This window comes from Marmota monax, unplaced genomic scaffold (assembly GCF_021218885.2).
Source record: "Marmota monax isolate L192 unplaced genomic scaffold, Marmota_monax_Labrador192_F-V1.1 WCK01_AAM20220418_F8-fsc00102, whole genome shotgun sequence".
Classification (NCBI taxonomy): Eukaryota; Metazoa; Chordata; class Mammalia; order Rodentia; family Sciuridae; genus Marmota; species Marmota monax.
Window position 1 is genome coordinate 842,311 of NW_026692494.1, and position 20,608 is coordinate 862,918.

A 20,608-nucleotide genomic window follows, 5' to 3' on the forward strand; every position below is an offset into this window, starting at 1 on the left:
CTTCAAGGATATGCACCCCAGGGATCAGAATGGTAGTGAAATTGCTAGTCTAACAAGGAGCTTGCATATTGAGCCCCAGGGGTATGGAGACTGCATAGAGTCGGCTTGTGGCCACCCCACTCCACAGCCCTGCCCAGTGGAGAAGCAACACTCCCAGAACCCCCTTCCTGACCAGGACCTGTGGACCCAGTCAGTCTGTCTGCACTTCTTTGGTATGTACCTTCCACCACCAATACACAGATGAGGTATTGAACATGGTTCCTCTAGAAGCTAACCAGGTAACATGAAGTCCCTTGGTTAACACACTGGACACAAGATTTGGTGAGATTCATATATGTAATTCATTTATTTCTTAACTCAATTTCATGTTTCAGGACATAACTCTGCCAAAAGTATATTGGAATTATTGATGTTTCTTTATTCACTTTTCTCCATGACCAGCATTCCCAGAGGGGAGTTCCGCAAATAAATGCTTCCCTGACATGTACATTTATCATATTAATTATGTTTTCTTACTTTTTTCCCCATCTGACCCTACGCCTTGCTTTTTCTGAGGAATTGGAGGTGTCAGGAATAAATATTTATGACAGAAAAAAATAGCCCAATAGGAAATGTATTAGGCTCCCACATGCTGTACACTGAGCTGACAGCTTTTGTTATGTTCATTTATCGTCATCCCCCAATTTTTTCAGCTTTTTGAAGCATAATTTAATAAAAAACATATATTCAGATGTACAATGTGGGGATCCCCTATACACATGTACTGCAAAATGATTAGCATGATCCAACTAATTATCATGGCCTCATGCAGTTCCCATTGAACAAGGAGGACACCCGGGACTTCTCATACAGTGAAGATGTTTCCCCTTCACAAAGTGTGTTCTGGAGCATAGATTAGAATGTCTGAGCCCATATTACATCTAATAAAAATCTCTGTCATTGACAACCTTGTTTTACCCTGTAGAGAGACCACTATTCTAGAGGGACACTCCTAGTAGCACCCTAATTATATGTATCTCATAAACGTGATAATTCTGTGTTATGAGGTCTCTGTTTTCTGAAGAACAGAGAATCGTTTTTTGTTTCCATTGACAGTAGTTTGTGCACATCAGTCTTTCTGTCATTTTAAAAATCTATTTTAAAAATCCTAAGTTCCTATTACCTTCAGGGAAGAATTCCTTTGGGATGACACAGAATCCCATGGATGGAGTTCTCCAGCTCCTCTTAGAATTAATGCTAGAGGAGAATGACTCGCCGCTCCACGGGTCAGTCTTCTGAGCTCCAAGCTTAGAGGCAACATTTCCTTGTGTCCACCTGGATTTATGCCACCCACTAATTTCATCAGGGAGAAGTCAAAAACCCTTGAAGGCCAGGGATGTGTTTACGCTTTGCTCAGGAAGTAGATATTAAAAGGACAAAGGTAAATTGTGAGGTTGGAATGATCATCAGGAATGCTGCTTCCTGCCACCCAGAGTCATTGGCAGAGCCTGGTCAAGATCTAGCTCCTCAGGGAGACATTCTGAGTTTGTCCCAGTCCTTGCAAGCACTCATGGGTGTCGCACATCCAAGACACAGCCTCACCTTACCTAGGAGTATTCACGGGTAGATCTGGCAAGGTCTTCAGATGATTTTGAGAGACTCCAGACTTTGTGAACCACGGATCAAGTAGACGGAGCTAATGAAGTCATTATCATCTTTTTGTTTATTTGAAGGCATGGGCAATTCTGTCTGAAAGCCTTATCCTTTTCTTTATTCTCAACACTGAGCACAATCCATGAGAAAGAATTGGTACTCATCTAGAGTGGCTTGTATAAAGGGATTCCAAGGAAAAGGAAGGCTGAGCAGAAGGGAGCAAACGAGAAAGGAGAAGGGGGAACTATTTGGATACTCGTGAGAGCTCATGATACAGGTGATGAAGTGTTTGTTTTTAATGAACTGGTTCTCAAAGTTCAGCACATATCAAAACCATCTGGAGGGTTGGTCCTCATCCCCAGAATTTATCACCCATAACTCTGGAGTGGGACTTAATCTTTACATTTTTAACTCCTTCCCAACTGATGCTGCTGCCACCGTCCATTCATGTTATTATTTTTTAACTGTATCTTATCCGTCAGATTATTCAACAATATGAAAGCCAGAAACATGTCCGTTTCCTCAGAATTCCTTCTCCTGGGACTGACAGATGACCCAGCCCTGCAGCCCCTCATCTTTAGCCTGTTCCTGTCCATGTACCTGGTCACCATCCTGGGGAACCTGCTCATCATCCTGTCCGTCAGCTCTGACCCCCACCTCCACACCCCCATGTACTTCTTCCTCTCCAACCTGTCCTTGGCCGACATCTGCATCAGCACAACCACGATCCCCCAGATGCTGGTGAACATCCAGAGAAAGAGAAAGACCATCAGTTACGCAGGCTGCCTCACCCAGGTCTGCTTTGTCCTGATCTTTGCTGGATCAGAGAACTTTCTCCTTGCAGCAATGGCTTATGACCGTTACGCAGCCATCTGCCATCCCCTCAGGTACACGGCCATCATGAACCCCCACCTGTGTGTCCTGCTGGTTCTGGTCTCCTTGTCCATCAGCACTGGGGACGCCCTGCTGCACAGTCTGATGGTGCTGAGGCTGTCCTTCTGCTCAGACCTGGAGATCCCCCACTTCTTCTGTGAACTTGATCAGGTGATCACACTGGCCTGTTCTGACACCCTCATCAATAACCTCCTGATATATGTCACAGCTGGGATATTTGCTGGTGTTCCTCTCTCTGGAATCATCTTCTCTTACCTTCACATTGTGTCCTCTGTCTTGAGAATGCCATCACCAGGAGGAGTGTATAAAGCCTTTTCCACCTGTGGCTCTCACCTGTCTGTGGTCTGCTTGTTCTATGGGACAATTTTTGGGGTGTACATTAGCTCTGCAGTGACTGACTCACAGAGAAAAGGTGCAGTGGCCTCAGTGATGTACTCTGTGGTCCCTCAGATGCTGAACCCCTTTATCTACAGCCTGAGGAACAGGGACATGAAGGGGGCCTTGAGGAAGCTCCTGGGTGGGGTCACTTCTCTTCTGTGATGGATCATTTGTTTTGCACTGGAGTAAACCAGAGCTACCAGATTCCTGGTGAGCAGAACACCTGACTTTCCTACCCCTACCTTTTTGTAAATGCCTAAACAGGGTGGGTATGTGTTGGAGCAGTTGCTGAGCCTGTGTAAGACCCTTGGTTGGAGCCCAGCACTGCAAAAATAAAATATAAAATAAATACAATGACTAACACGATGACCAGCTGCATTTTACTTGACTCATATCTATGCCTTGTCCTGCTAATAAAACTTCAATTCTCCAAGCATAATTTCTTTGGTTGGGTGCCATATAATCTAATCTTAGAGCAGAGACTCTGTTTTAGCAATTCTTCTGTGGTAATCTCTAAGAAGGAAAATTAGAGAAAGAACACAAAGAAAGTATTTAAAGAGTTGTGGTCATATTTAGACAAAACTTCTACCAGATCATGTGAGTAGAGCCACTAGAATTGCATTCTAGATGGAGGCACAGGGTGGGCGCTCATGTCCTATGAATAAATACTGAACCCTCACTGCCAAGCCACATCCTTCCCATGTAGTAATACCATCTACCACACTAGTGTCAATATCTGGAAAATTGGAGCAATTAGATGACATTGCTGGTTTGACATTGGTGGTGACATTTCAGAAATTCATCAATGACAGTATTTATGCCACAAATGTTCTTCCATTTGGCCTTGTTAAAAGTCAGACTTAGTGGATGAATTCCACATCTTGTCATTCTTATCCTTGATCAAAAATCAATCATTTCATTTAACAGTTACTTGTTAGGGCCAATCTCTGTAATTTTACATTATGTGTGAAGGGCTTAACAATAAGGAGACTTTCTGATGTTGATGACAGAAAGTCATCAACATCTATTTTTATGCTATTATAATAAATCTATTTTAGTGTTCTCCTCCATGTGCTCTGAAGGAATTCAAAACAGTTTTATACTTTGAATATAATTATTGAATATCACAAAGTAGCTTCTCAGTTTGGGGAACTTCCAAAGAGTTTTCCTAAGTGGTGAAATCAATGTGCCTTACCATTAGACATTCCTGGGTTCCACATCATCCCCTGAACACAGCCTTTGGCCTGACAATCTAGTGGGTACATAATGGCATTTAATTAATTCCCATTTATCCTATGAGATTGATAGTGGTTTCAAATATTATGGGTCATTTATTTTCCCTTTTTGTGAAAGAAATTGTTTATGATATTTCCATTGAGATTCTTATTTTTAACCAATAATAGATTTCTGGTGTTTTGAGGAATTTTCATATTTTTTCCATCTTTTTTAAAAATATTTTTTAGTTGTAGTTGGACAAAATATCTTTATTTTACTTATTTATTCCTATGTGGTGCTGAGGATAGAACCCAGCGCCTCACATGTGCTAAGTGAGCGCTCTACCACTGAGCCACAAACCCAGTCCTTTCTTTCCATCTTGATTGTACTTATGTAAAGTCACACCAAAAATGTATTTGTGCTCCTCTCATTATAAATCCTCATGAGCATTTTAAATTATTTGTATTCTAGATAATTGCCGTTTGAACTGGAGTGAGCTGAAATTTCAGTACAGTGTTCATTTGCATTTTCTTATTGCTAAGGAGCTGGACATTTTTCACACATTTGTTGGCCATTTGTATTTCTTCTTTGAGAATTTTTTTTTTTTGGTTAGCGTGCCTATGTATTGATTGTGGGAAGCTGATGAACCTTAATACATTGCCAGTTTCCCCTTGATCATGCTGCTCTTTCTTTTACACCAAACACCTGCTCCAAAAGTAAATTATTTATCCAGAAGTATGTTTTCTCATAAAAACACATTAAAAAGTTTACAGGACAGCCCTAAATGGGCATTTGGATGTATTCTAGACACCTGTTTTATATATTATGGCAATCACCAAAAAAAAAAAATTATCCTATTAATTACTTTCCTCAGGGCTTCCTTCATGTCCCAGTTCCTCAGGTTGTAGATAAAGGGGTTCAGCACTTGATAGAACAAGTGTAGATCACGGGGGCCACTGCAGTCTCCCTGGAGAAGTCAGTCACTGCAGAGCTAATGCACACCCCAAAACCTGTCCCATAGAACAAGGAGACAACAGACAGGTGAGACCCACAGGGGAAAGGGATTTGCACTTTCTGCCAGCTGATGGCATTCTCAAAAAAGAGCAGACAATTCAAGTTTTTGAGAAATGATCCCAGGGGCAAAGAGAGAAGTATCTCGGAACAGATGGTTTAATCACCTGAGCAAGTTCACAGTGGAATCAGGGAATGTCCAGGTCTGTGCAGGACAGCCACAGCACCACCAGAGTGTGGAGGAGGGCATCCACAGTGCCAAGGGACAGAGAGAGCAGAGCCAGTGGGGCTCACGGGCAGGGTTCTTGAGGATCCTCTATCTCCAGGCTGACAAATGGCCACATAGTGGTCCCAGGTCATCACTGCAAAGAGACAAATTCCTAAACCACCAATGATCAAGACTAAGCAGGCCTGGGAGACAGTTTTTGCATATGTGATATTCTCATCCTGTATTTCAATTTTTACAATGATCTTTGGCAACATGCCAGATTAAGCTGATATCAGAGAAGGGCAGATTGGAGAAAAAAAATATGGAGCCGTGGGAGTGGGAGTCAGAATTGACAGCCAGGATGATGAGCAGGTTCCCCAGGACGGTGACCAGGTACATGGACAGGAACAGGCTGAAGATGAGGGGCTGCAGTGCTGGGTCATCTGTCAGTCCCAGGAGAAGGAATTCTGAAATGTTTCTTTGGTTTCTGGGTTTCGTGGTGCTAAGGAATCCTGTGTAAATTGTGGGTGACATCACAATAATACAGACAACTCCTTGGCCCACAGCAGTGGTGGCATCACCTGAGCATTTGTCAGAAATATTGGTATTGAACCCACTCCAGGTCTAACAGTGTGCCTCACCACTGTCCCTCTCAGGGATCTGTACAAGGACATTCTGGAACATTTGAACTCAGGATATCAGAATTTGGAGTGTGCCATCTACCATCACATGAGGAGACCTCTGAGCATCAGTACTGTGATAGAACCACTTAAGTGCCAGCTGGATTCCATTATGAGCCTTCTGAAAATGTCCACCTGAGAACAGCCACAGAGACTCCCCTGGTCATCAAGGTCTTCAATTCCCCATCCACAGAGGTGGTGTATAGCTAGAGGCAGCATCAAAATAGGAGCCACATTCAGGAGCAGAGAATGTGCTTCCTGAAATCTCAGGTATCGACACATATTTTAATAAGGTGGTCTCAAGTTTTAGCTCTATGATTAAATCACTGTCATTAATGTGCAGTATTTCATGTGTTTTTTTCCAAAACACAGGAATTAGAGGAAAGATGATATTTGCAGCGACTTAAAAAAAAGAGAAGAAAAAAGGTGCAGTTTGTTTTAGGCTGCATCTTAGGGTAAGAGACACACGATGTCCCATCCCAAGTTTCCAGATTGCTTGTGCAGCTGCCGGATGAGGAAGAGGAGGAGGAGCACTGCAAGGGAAGGCGGAGGACACTGAGAGCAGTCCCCTGGGTGCCTGGCTGAAGGTCACAGTGGAGGGCATCTCTAGCATCCCATCAACATGGCTACTTCAGCAGGAACTCACGTGCAACGAGTCGAGTCATGTCCTCTTAATCGGGACAATGACAACGGAGGGGATGACTACTCTGACAGACTCCTCTCCTTTCTCAGTCTGGCACTGGCTTTGCTCTGAGCTGAGATAACATGATTATGCCACCTTTTCCTTCTCCCTTTTCTTCCCATACCTAACTTTACAGCCCATCCCACAGGGAAACTCCCTTCCTCTCTACTGAATTCATCATATCTCAGGCTAGCTGCCTTTGAAAGTTGTTTTAGCCTAAGAAGTAATATTAGAAACAAACCATGTGAGGGAAAAAAGTCATATAAACTTCATTTTAATGAAATCTCCCTATTTCCTGTATAAAAAAACGTGATAATACAGAGAATACCCTCCCCAAAGAAAGAGATGATTCTAGGTATGAGTTAGCAAAAGTTTATCATTTTTTTAAGATTTAGCTGTTTCTAAAATATTCCATGCAACCAACATGGAATAAGTATGTAATATGCATATGGTTCATGAAAGGAGGGTTTGGTGATTGGTAACCCAAGCAACTTGATTTTAGCTGTCAGTTTATTTCATTAATGAAGACATAAGTTACTAGTTCAGGGAGAGATACAAAAACTTGGTCAGATGAGACAGACCAGAAAACTAGTGACCCATGAAGGAGCCATTATTTTTTGCTGAATTGGAGATAAAAAGAAATGTGGATTTCTATGTCAGTTCAAATTCTAATTAAACCCAGTAGGTTTGATGCCACTGAAATAAAAATAACAGCTGTATTTATGACAATTCACTTTTGGTGTGTTTGGCTTATGTTTTATCAGCTTTATAGTGTTTAGTAAATGCGCTGGTGTTCAGGTTTAATATAGTTTCTTGTGTTAACATGTCCTTTAATGACTTGGACATTATTATAAAGGATTGAATTTCCAAATAAATAAAGAGCTGTTATACATTTAAAAAAAAAAAGACAAACACCTCAATGGAAATATTGCAAACACCCATTTCCGAAAAGAAGAAAAGGAAGTGACTTATATAATATGTGGGAAGGACACCACTTCATTAAAAGAGAAATATCAATTAGCAAAACATTATTTCCCACCATCAGGTTATGTAAATGAAAATGAATTGTGATGATTCGGAACATCAGAAAATCATCTAGTGAGCAGGTCAGTTCAATGGAACTACACAAAAGAGGACATTGATACCCTCATAGCCAAGGCACCCACCACAAGATTGAAACAACCTTACATTTCCTCCAGAAATCATGAAGCAGAAAATACCATCATCTTTATTCACAATAACAGAAAATAACTACGCAAAGTTTATCAAGATCAGAAAGACACCCTGTGTTTTGTTGTTACCTTACATCATGTGAAACAGGACTGAAAATGAGCCAGCATCGGCTAACCCAACAATAGGACCGACTCTCAGATGCTCAGTGATGAAATAAAAACGAGGACCCAGAACTCAGTCATGTCCTTAAAACCATGTCAAGGTCAAAACCGAGCAAATTCATATAACAAATTGGACAGGCATTTATTAAGTGGTGGTAAATATTCATTGGGGTCCTCCAAAATACTATCCTAAAAGAAAAATATATAAATATTGGCAATCAAAAACTGCTTGCATTAATAAACTTTCTGTCCTTACTTCTGTGTGTATTCTAAGACGTTATGCAATTACAGTTCAGCCCACCCAGGTAGTTGGGAATAAGATCATCCTAGGCAAAAGTCCTCTTGGAAATTGAACAATATTCACCATCTTATCATATCTGCTCATATTAAAAAGGGAGGGTGATTCAGATATAGAATATCATCCCAGCCTCTCAATTCAACTCATGACACAGCTGTCTGCTGTGTGTCTCGATGGAGAGGTGGACCATAGATAGAGCAAGGAGAGGACACTAAGTTGACTGTCTCTGGCATCATATGTCCAGGCAAAACACCTGCATCTGCTGCAACCACCTGAGAACTCTTAGGAGAATAGGTCCTTGGAAGAGGCTACCTCATATAAGAATCGGTGACGCCCTAATCCCAAGAACTATGCACCTCATTTTTGAATCCTTGTAATGAACATTGGTTCTCTTCCTTCTGTCAGTAAGAATTAGAGATCCTTTTCCTTGAGAACTGTGTTTCATAATGTCTTGAGATGGTTCCAATATCACAGAACCATCTCAAGCCACTCAGGTAACTAGTTATGTGAATTTTATCAATAATAGAGAGGAGTGAATGCTAACGTGACCTTATATGGATACAGCTTTCCAGGGAATTATTCATTTATATCTATGTCACACAGGACATTTCAGCTCATTTGACACAGTGTTCACAGTTTGTCTACCTCTGAGATGCAAGACACACAGCTCTAACCATGGAATTAGGCTAAATATAGTCTCCACGTCTGAACTTGAACTTACACAAACCTTTCCCTGTTCTGTCCAACTTATACAATGCTCCTTTTCTGAGATTTATTCATAAATGCTCACTAAAATAGAACCCCAAACCAATGCAATGAGCTGGACGTTAGAGATTTCATCATTTATCTAACACCACAGGACTGTGCAGAATCAAAGTGGAGTCTCAGCAGAAATGCTCTTATCTAGCATATCCTCACCACCACAGGACCAGGGGAAAGCTGCGCCCTACCTGTGAACACAATGTTGATGGGATGGTTTCCCCCTGTTCACCTTCTCCAACTTGCCTTTTTCTAAGAGTGCACCAGAACTCAATTTCCTAAAGCAAGAACCAGGCTCACTGGCTCTGCTTCTGTGAAACTCAAGGAAAGAAACTGTGTTGAAAGAATTGAAATCAAGTGTCACTATCACAGAGAAAGATAAAAAGAAAAGTCAGGTTTCAAGACAAGTTGTACACATGGACATTATTTTGTCTCAACCTTTTAGAAAAAAATTGTGATGGATCTGGGAGGCTTTCTGGCTCAGAAGGAATTTTGACACCTTTTCGTATTCTAGAAACTTAAATCCAAAGCAAATGACACGTCACTGGAGAGAAGCTGTCCTACCCATGAGATTCCTCAAGGCTTCCTTAATGTCCCTTTCCCTCAGGCTGCAAATGAAGGGGTTCAGCATTGGAGGGACCAGAGTCCATCACTGAGGCCACTGCAGTCTTCCTGGGTGAGTCAGTCACAGCAGAGCTAATGTGCACACCCCCATCTCTCCCTTGAACAAGGGGACAACTGGCAAGTGAGACCCACAGGCTTTATGCTTTCCCTCTGATGATGATATTCTCTAGACAGAGGACACTATATGAACATAGGAGAAATGATCCTAGAGAGAGGAACACCAGCAAATACACACACTGCAGTAAGTATTATGACGTTAGCAGTGAAGGTGTCAGAACTGGAGAGCTCAATAATCTGAGCCAATTCATAGAAGAAGTGGGGGACCTCTGGTTCTCTGCAGGACAGCCACAGCAACAGCAGAGTGTGCAGGAGGGCATCCACACTACCAACAAACAGGGAGACCAGAACCAGCAGGACACAGAGGCAGGGCTTCACGATGACTGTGTACCTCAAGGTACAAATGGCCACATAGTGTTCATAGGCCATCACTGCAAGAAAATTTCCCAGTATGCAGAAAGAATGACAAAGACAACCTGGGAGAGGCAGCCTGTGTAGGAGATGCTCGGATCCTGTCTCAGGATGTTCACCAGCGTCTTGGGGGTGATGGTTGTGCTTAAGGAGATGTCACTGAAGGACAGGTTGGAGAGGAAGAAGTACATGGGGGTGTGGAGGTGAGAGTCAGAGCTGATGGCCAGGATGATGAGCAGGTTTCCCAGGATGGTGACCAGGTACATGGACAGGAACAGGCTGAAGATGAGGGGCTGCAGTGCTGGGCTGTCAGTCCAGGAGAAGGAATTCTGAAACAGGTGTGTGGTTTGTGGGTTCCATGTTGCTGGTGAATAGTATGGAAAGATAGAGTGAGAATTGGATGAAATAAATGGTTTCTCAAGGAGCAAGAATGAAGTCCAGGAACAACACCTGCATTTGCTGCTACCACCTGGTATCTTAGAAGGCAACTAGTCCCAGGAGGAGGCCACCCATGGAGGACAGATGCAAGCCCTATTCTGCTCTGTACATTTCCTACTTTGGAAGTCCTTGCAAGAAAAGTAACCAACTCTCTTCATTGTTACAGCATGTTAGTGATAGACTTTCTTTGTCTTAGTAACACTGAACACACCTTCAAAGATGAGACTCAACTATCTCACCATCATTTTAAAAAACTGATATTGTCTACTTATGCAAGTTTGTAGACAATGAATATGAGTGTGGTGGGCACTGTTTTAGTCTCTGAAGAATTTTTCTTTCTCTTTACTTCGGAGGTTATGAAAGCCCATCACTCAGAAAGACAGCAGGGGTAATACGCAGAGGAAATTCTCATGGCTTCAATCAAACAATTACCTGTAAACTATTAGGTTTTCTCACCATGAATTTGCTTAAATATCTTCCTGACCCATTTAACCTTCACCTAGATTTCTAAGAGTGAACCAGAACAAAATCTGCTAAAACTAGTACCCCTCCTTCAGTCTCTACTTCTGTGAAACCCAGGGAAGAAATTGTGTTTCAGCAATGGAAATAATGGGTTCAACCCAAAAACTTAGACAAAAGGCAAAATCAGGTTTCAGGTCAAGCTAAAATGTACCTAGACATTACATTATTTCATGATCTTAGACAAATGTTAGGCCAGAATATCAAGCATTGATGGCTCCCTAGGAATCCTGCCACTTTAGAAACCTAAGTATAAAGCAAATAACTAATCACAAAAGAGAAGCTACTCTACTGATGAGCTTCCTCAAGGCCTCTTTCATGTCCCTGTTCCTCAGACTGTAGATAAAAGGGTTCATCATCGAAGGGACCACAGTGTACATCACAGAAGCCACTGCAGTCTTCCTGGGGGAGTCAGTCACTACAGAGCTAATGTACACCCCAAAAGCTGTCCCATAGAACAAGGAGACTACTGACAGGTGAGACCCACAGGTGGAAAAGGCTTTGTGTTTTCCTCCTGATGATGGCATCCTCAAGACAGAGGACACAATGTTAACATAAGAGAAAATGATCCCGGAAAGAGGAAAGCCACCAAATATGCAAGTTTCAACGTATATCAGGTTGTCATCAATGAGAGTGTCAGAACAGGCCAGCCTGATGATCTGAGGAAGTTCACAGAAGAAGTTGGGGATCTCCAGGTCTGTGCAGAAGGACAGCCGTAGAATCATCAGTGTGTTGAACATGGCATCCACAGTGCTAATGGACAGAGATATCAGCAGCAGCAGGACACAGAGGGTGGGGTTCATTATGGTTGTATAAGCCAGGGGGTGGCAAATGGCCACATAGCGGTCATAGGCCATCACTGCAAGGAGAAAATTTTCCAAGACAGCAAAAACTATGACAAAGCAGGCCTGGGAGAGGCAAGCTGTGTAGGTGATACTCTGGTGCTGGGTGTGGATATCTGACAGCATCTTGGGGATGGTGCTTGTACTTAAACAGATGTCATTGAAAGACAGACTGCAGAGGAAGAAGTACATGGGGGTGTGGAGGTGGGGGTCACAGCTGACAGCCAGGATGATGAGCAGGTTCCCCAGGATGGTAACCAGGTACATGGAAAGGAACAGGCTGAAGATGAGGGGCTGCAGGGATGGGTCCTCTGTCAGTCCCAGGAGAAGGAATTCTGAAATAGCTGTGTGGTTTCTGGATTCCATGTTGCTGAAGATTCTGATGCAAAGAATGAGGTGAAAAGATCATAAAATGTTGGGATAGCTGCAGTCTCATTTGACTTAAAGATAGAAGGAGAGAAACCCTGGGCTAGAGGACCAGTGGTCTGTGCTTCAGCAAGCCCTCTGGATAGCTGGGATGTGTGCAGAGTGTTGAGAACCCATTCATTATACACAAAACCTTTCTTGTGTCCAGTTCTGGAATCCAGCGAGTATTCTGATGTTTTCCTCTCTTCCCCAGTCCTCCACTAACTCCTCCTCTGTCTCCACTCCCTTTATGTAAAACATTTTTAGTGAACACGAACTCTGTTTCACGTGCTGTGCTAAGTGCTTAGATGGAAAAAAGGTCAAAAGACATGTTATTCAGTCTGAATCACCCTCTGCCTTTACCAAGTCATGAATGTGACTTAGAAATCTGTCTTCCAAAGTGAGGGTTCCCTAACCTTGGCTTGGTTCAAAATCACCTGGAAGTCTTTTTCAATTGCAGATGGATTAGTTCTTACTGTATACTCACGAGGGCACCTAGGAAAGGTAAGGTTATGTCATGGATGTGGGATTCACAGTGAGTGCTTAGCCCAGACTGGGTTTGACCTCCAATTAAATGCTGAGTTCATTCTAGACCAAGATCTCTCAATACCTTTGGACAGTACATAACCAGCACTGTGAAATGACCACTCAGATCTCATAACTTTCCTTTATAATCGTAATATTTTCTTCCTGACCAAAGCTTCTTGTCTTTTCCTTGCCTTCAAAGTGTGTCCATCTCAGCCAGCTGCCGTGCTACATCTTGTGATCCCAGCTAGTGGACAGGCTAGGGCAGGAGGATTATAGCTCAGAGGCCAGCCTGACTAGCACAGCAGAACCCAGACTCAAAAATTCATGTCTATTTTTTTAAAAGAGAGAGAAGAGAGAGAGAGAAAGAGAGAATTTTTAAATATTTATTTTTCAGTTTCCGTTGGACACAACGTCTTTATTTTATTTTTATGTGGTGCTGAGGATCAAACCTAGCGCCCCACGCATGCCAGGTGAGTGCGTTACCGCTTGAGCCACTTCCCTAGCCCTTGCGCTACATCCCCTGCCCTTGAGCCACATCCCCAGCCCTGAGCCACATCCCCAGCCCTATGTCTCTTAAATCTATAACAAAATGCTTTCTTCTCTACTCATGACATTTCTTGTAGCTGATGGGCTGCATTCATTAATGTGAATCTGAGAAAAAAACATCAAAGTGCTGCCTCCATGCTTGAAGGTTATAAGAGCTCCCCATGGAAATGCAAGTCCTCCTGTATAGCGTCGGATTCTAAGGGAAACTGGGCAACTCTATATGTGACATTCTCTCCATCTCAGGGAGTTCTCCCCTTAAGATGACAGGTGGCATTATTAATTTTTAAAGAAAAGACAATTAACTCAATAAGAGGACTAGGTGAAATATATAGATATCCAAGAACACATGAAAATAGAAATACTTCCCTAAAATGTACAATTATAAGAAACACACACTTACAAGACAGTCAGGGTCCTGCTAGGAGTGTCCCCATGGTACAATGGTCTTTGTCTACAGGGAGAGGCAGAAGATTCTGAGACACCATTTACCTTTTAGTGGGGTGTTGGTGTCAAGCACTCTCAACTTCATCCAGACTCCTCCACATGCACTGAGAATGGAACAGTCAACTACAGAGAAGCTGGATATTCTATTTCTACCACTGGAACTGCATGATGGATGCCTTAAATCACTTGATCGGGGTTTTCATTTGGTGATATATACATATAAACAACCATCACATGGAACACGTTAAATCTATATGGAGAATACTCAGATACACTTCAGTGAACCTGGAAAGAACTTGAGGGACGTTTCATGTTGAGAAATGTACAAAACAAAGACACCTAGCACATATATTTCACTTATAGGTTTATATTTTAGGGAAGTATTTCTATATTCCTGTTTTCTTAGATGTCTATATATTTCACTTATTGTTCTAATTGAGCTGATTGTTTTTTCTTTTAAAATCAAGAGTGCCATCTGTCACCTGTACAGTGCTGGCCTATGGGATAGTTCACTCTCATGGACTATCATAGGTAGCACTATTTATTCTTTGATAAGAAAAGGTTTTGTCAGGGCAATTAAGGAAAGACAAAAGAAAGAGAACCTTCCTACTGTGATAAATGCAAATATCAGGAAAGTGTTTAATGTGCTGAAATGACCACTAGGGATGATGAAGAAAAATAAGAAGGAAACTTCAATAAGTACATTTTATGGTTTGAGGCATATTTTAAAATATAATTAAATTGAACTCAATAATAAATGGATTTGATAGACACATGGCACATGCAAAGTATTAAATTTGGGACTTTACTTACCTGGCTGGATTGGAGAGGACTGTTATTCAACATCTCAGCTGGATATTGAGGATAGAAGGTGTGGCTTCAGGAAATGCAGGCTGACCTAATGAGGCAGTAGACCATGGTCAAGAAGGCTCATCTGTGGAGGAGGCCCAGATGCTGCTTCCTGGCTGGGGCAGGGCAGCTGTGGGAGGTGGTCCCAGGATGATTCCTGCAGTCTCGGTGTCCCTGGGGATCAATACCCAAAGCTTCTCATTAGACCAGCAATGGCACTAACAATCTGACCCCAAGGGGGCATGTCCTTGAAGACCAACTACAGGAGGAGGGATTCAGGGTGGCTGATTCCTGACCTCTGAGGTCATGTTTGCACCACCTTTTCTGCTCAGCTTCCTTGCCTGGGCTTGGCTCACTATTCTATGACACTCTGTAAATTCCAGTGCTCTTTTTAAGGTATAAACAAAGTCATCACTTTTTAACTAAAGACATTAGGCAACTGCTTCAGTTGTAAACATGAAGGTGTGTCCTATGCACGAGGACATAAACAGCACATTTTAAAATATTATCTGGGGTACGTGGTAATCTGCTCTCTGTTGCCTTATCACATACCTGAGAGGTTTATTTTGGCAGCTGGCTTCAGAGGTGTTGTTTCATGCTTATTTGGCCTGTTCCTTTCAGCCAGTGACAAGGGTTCCTCGTGGAGGGAGAGCATGGCCAGGTTCAGGGAACACAAAATCAGGGAAAGGGAAGGAATGGAATCCAAATGCCCCCTTTAAGGGCAGGCTCCCAGTGACCCAGCTTCCTTCCAGGGTTTCAATGGCCACAGCGTCCTCACAGCTCTCATAACACATGCTGGGGTTGTCGCAATGAGAAATGGGCAGGCCCAAGTCAGCCAGCACAGTGCTCGACACCTGGGGACGACATCGTGACATTTCCTGTTGGGAATCTGTGTGTCCTGCCTAGGGAAGCAGTGGTCACTGGAGCAAACAAAAACCAGGAGAGAAAGAGAGAAACAACTATAAAATTATAGCTGCAGATTATGGGAGCAGTGGATTTCTTGTGACGAAAAATAAGCAAAGGCATCTCTGCAAGTGGTGAAAATCTATAGAAGAAGAGAAGTGTATTACAAAAGTTATGATTTTTGAGATTCTTTTAAATATTTAGCAAACCTGCTCAAGTACTCTATGTCTCTAATGGATTGTTCAAGCATAGAAAAGAACAGAAAATAATATTGACTGGTGAGGTACCTACCAAATTATTAAACTTACAGCTTCATCATCCTCACTTCAAGTATCACTACTGCAATCAATAGCAGATGTAGACCTGAAGTCTTTTTTTTAAACTATTTTGCTTCTTGACATCCAACAGCAGAACCAGGGTATTACGTTGGTGTACATAATTCCCCCAGGACTTTGTGGGTTGTGGTATTATTCATCCACAAGTAATTGCATATTTCATGTTAAAAAGCTGCAAAGAAACAGTATCATCCTATTCACTTCATTTTATTATAGATTTTTTTACTTAATATGTATTTTATTTTTAATGTTTTCTTTACTTCATTAATATTAACTACCAAAGACTGTTACACAGTGCTGTTACTTCACCATTAATTTATCCACTTCTGATTGATATTATGGTGTTTGCCAGTTCTCTTTATACATAGATACATACACAATAAGAAACCTTGTACAGGGAAATTTACCAGGTTGTTCTTGCGTCAAGGAAGTGATGGAGAGGAGTGAAGGGAAATATGTAATTGTGCCTTCAATAAATATAAATATATAACATGAAAATACGTGAAGCTCAGGTAGTAGAACCTCCAAATTGGTTAAACTGGAAAAGGGTAAGTGATCATATCTTAAAAATAAAAGTTATTTTTACACTCTGTGCAATAGTTTCATTTAAAATTTTCTGTTTTCATAAAGAGGAACTGTTAAGACAAGGAAGGTAGCTCCTGGGTCAGCCCAGGCCTGTGCTTCCTTCCCAGATTCCTCATCTCCAGCACACACAGAGGACATCCCAGTCCTGCAGGGAGGGGTTTGGGGAGGAAAGATAAGGGGAAGCTGACCAACACCTCTCCTCCACACCACAATTTTGTAATTCTATTTGAGAGGCAGAATTCATGCTCAAGAACAAAAAGATTGCTGCCCTTGTACAGACAGAGGACACTAGCAGAATTACAGCTGCACTGAGGAATTTTGTGATGAGCCAAAGAAGCTTCTCAATGATGACAGCTAGGAAAGGGCCCTAAGGAGGACTCGGTTTTGACCATCTTCTGCTTGTATTTCCCTCCCAGCTTCACCAGTATGGAACTTTAGTGACTCCTGCCTTATTTCCAAAGTACAGTCTAAGAGACCTTGGGACTTTGCTGGTATTATTGATGGAAGATGTTTGTCCTCTCCTGGGTGGTCACAGAGGATATGTCCTCTCAAGGGCAGAGGGACAGTGCAGCGCTGATCTCTGTGCTGCAGCATAATCTCTGAGGGACCCTCAGCTGTTGTTTCCTAACTGGTCACACACAGGGTATCTGTAGTTCCTGTTTCTCAGGGGCCTCAAATTCCAAAGCTCCTCCTAAGGGAAATGTTGATACTGTGATTTGGATCCTAAGCAAATGCAATTCCTTCAAGACTAATAATCTAGAAGGGAAATTCAGGATGGCTGATCTCTTGCTTTGCCAAGCCAAGGCACTCCTCTCCCCCTCTTGTCACCTGTCTGTTGACTTCTACTTCATGTCCCATGCATGTCCCACCCTTCTCTAACTCAATTTCAGAGATCATTTTTAGACACAATCAATGGCATATCTGAAGCCTGATGGTATCTTGAGGTGTAGCAGCCTAATCTTACACATGGATATACAAATATATTTACATATATAGCTAAGATTGTAAAAATGCCAACACTCAAAGGAATTTCTACCTCAAAGCTACTGATTGTTTACTGAGAATGCATCTTCATTCTGTGTATTTGGTGCAGCGGATTCTAATCTACTCTCTGTAGTCAGTTCTGACTGTGATTAAGAGAGATATGTGTGTAATCCCTGTTTAGTTTCATAACTGCCTTTTCAAATTTCAACACAATAGTTTTGGAAAAAACTTTTCTTCATATCAGGTGATCATAGGTGAACCTTAGGACTTGATTTTTACTGTAGTTATGAGACATTATGACAACAATGGCCAAGCAGTTGTCTGCTGGCTGTTTATCCATCTCCCAGATCACACAATAAGATTTCAATCATAATTAACAAGTGAAGACAGTACTCTGTGCTAATACTTAAAAATGTTATATTAAATGAATTCAATATTATCTTGCATTTATAGATATCTTTTGCTGCATGCTAAATCTTTCTTTAAGAACTTTTAAAATTTCATATATATATATATATATATATATATATATATATATATATATATATAATCATATGACACAATCAATGGCATATATTAAGCCTGGTGCTATCTTGAGGTGTAGCAGCCTTACACGTGGTATACAAATATATTTGCATATGTAGCTAAGATTATAAAAATGTCATATGACATATATATATATATATATATATATATATATATATATATATAATCTCACACCAGTTGTGTCAAAATGGCATTATTACTGAACTTGAATTTTGAAAATGAAACCTGTGTTTCAACATGATCACTAGAATTCTCTATAGATGAGAGAGAGAGAGAGAGAGAGAGGATGTATTTTAGAATTATTTATGTGAAGTCCCAGTTTTACTATTTCAAAATTTCAACAAATGAAATTTTTTAAGCAATATACCATAGTCAAAAAACAAAACAATGACAAATAAAACAAAACACATTTTTGCTCAACTCTCAGGGTTTTCTCCTTATTCTTTTCTAATAAGTTTGTTCTAAATCATATTTATGCAGGTATAATTTACATGCAGTGAAATAGACCTTTTTAGATGTATAATTGCATGAATTTTCCATCAGTATTGTTGAGATAGAGAATATGTCTATTATCCTGTTACCCAAACTCAGACACTGGCAACATTTTATCTGTCCTTTTCCAGAATGTTACCTAAATACAATTATATATTATATATCTTTTTAAGTATATACTATATATCTTTTTAAGTCTAGCTTATTTCATTTAAATAATGCATTTCAGATTTGTCTATGATATTGCGGGAATTGGTAGTTTGTTGCTTTTTATTGGTTTGATTTGTAAAGTGGCATTTCCCTTATACTGTAGCACCATAGTTTTTTTATTTATGGGTTGAAGGGCACTATATTATTCCAGCTGATTACAGCTACTGTTACTTTTGTACATTGATCTTTAAATGGACATTTACTTTCATTTTCTCAAGCAAATACTTCAGAGCAGTATTTTTTGGTTTTATGATAGTTGTATTCATCATTTTGTAAAGAATTGCTTGTTTACAAAAGTAATGATATTTGTTTTCATTCTCATCTGAAATGTATCATAATTCCTGATGTCTTATATCCTTACCAGCAGCTGATATTGATGTCAATTTTTATAGGTATATAGTACTGTCTCATTGTGGTTTCAGTATTTATTTCCATGTTGGTAATAATGTTTAGCATCTTTACATATGCTCATTCATCACCCTTAAAGCTTCTTTTGTGAAGTGTCAAATCAAACCACTTACCTATTTTAGTTTTTGCCTTGTTATAATTAGAGACTCATTTGTGTATTTGAACATGAATCCTTTGTAAAATATGTGTTTTACAAATATTTTATCTCAGACAGCTTCTTGTCTTTTCATTTTCTTAAAAGTGCCTTTTACAGAGTAACCATGTTAACTTATTAAAGTTTAACATCATTTTTTTTAAAATGGCATTGTTATGTCAGACTACCCCTTACCCCCATTTACATCAAATTCATGAAAGAAAAAATGTAAAAAGAGATAATTTATTTCATAAAGCAAGACAAAATCTCCTGTATGCCACAAAATTCACTATGACATAAAGGGTGCTTAGGTTGAAGCCAAGGAACTCAACAGATTTATGCCCAGAAGGAAGAAGTTACCATGTCCAGGCAATAAAGTCTAAATGCACAGGAAGAGCTTAGGTGCTTAAAGGCAAAGCCAAAGGGTTGCTTCAGGGTTAGGGAAGTGTGTGAACAGAGGTGTTAGACACAGCCTGAACTCACATATGTGGACTTAAAAGAGCTGAAGATTTCAGAAAAGCCACTCAGAAGCAACAGACTTCTGGCTGGATTGATGGTATTCATGGTATTATTAATATCACAAACAGAATACATTAAAATGAATTCAGAAGTGTCAACTGAATAGTGAATATATCTGGGAAATATAACTGGGAATATAACTGGGAATCTGAAATAAATCACATTAAATCTAAGCATTTGTAGGCATCTACTAAACACATGCAAAAGGAGACATGCACATGAAGAATAAGTTTGCAATATACACGAATAAAAATGACTATAATTACAATTATAAAGGAAACATTAGCAATTAGTTTTAAGATGGATAAGAAGCTCAATGGAAAAAAAAGAATAAATACACATTTTTAATAAGCGAGAAACATGACCCATTCTATATAAAACAACTCTGAACTTCATCAAAAGAGAAATGGAAATTAATTGTAGTTTCATACACATTAGATTGTCAGGAAAAGTGACAAAGTTGTGGTGATGAAGAGAAACACCCAAAATATCTACTGGTGAGGTAAAACAGTTCAACCACTTTGGACCTGCCTGATAGTGAATAGTTTAATACGTATTCTCCTATCATCAATAATTCCACACAAGGTATATAACTGACTTTTCTTACCTTCAGAAGACAGAGAGAGAATATTTAACTAGCTTGATTTACAATAGCAAAAAATAATAATAATAATCAAAATTTCTACAACCCAGGAGGGACTTCTTATTTTCAATGTCACAATAAAAACTTAAGAAATGG

At 40.5% G+C, this 20,608-nt stretch overlaps 2 protein-coding genes across 2 annotated transcripts; one reads left to right on the forward strand and one right to left on the reverse strand.

Moving 5' to 3' along the window:
- The first annotated feature begins 2,106 nt into the window (after positions 1–2,106).
- LOC124092218 (olfactory receptor 7G2-like) lies at positions 2,107–3,066 on the forward strand. The gene has a single exon (XM_046443691.1). It carries the CDS (start codon positions 2,128–2,130, stop codon positions 3,064–3,066), a length of 939 nt encoding a protein of 312 aa, XP_046299647.1. The 5' UTR covers positions 2,107–2,127.
- An 8,343-nt stretch (positions 3,067–11,409) lies between these two features.
- Positions 11,410–12,348, reverse strand: LOC124092224 (olfactory receptor 7G2-like). Its single transcript, XM_046443695.1, has one exon. It carries the CDS (start codon positions 12,346–12,348, stop codon positions 11,410–11,412), a length of 939 nt encoding a protein of 312 aa, XP_046299651.1.
- Between the last annotated feature and the right edge of the window lie 8,260 nt (positions 12,349–20,608).

What these genes read in the sequence shown, in the direction of transcription:
- LOC124092218 (XM_046443691.1), top strand. Translation starts at nt 2,128, where the DNA reads ATGAAAGCCAGAAACATGTCCGTTTCCTCAGAATTCCTTCTCCTGGGA.
- LOC124092224 (XM_046443695.1), bottom strand. Translation starts at nt 12,348, where the DNA reads ATGGAATCCAGAAACCACACAGCTATTTCAGAATTCCTTCTCCTGGGA.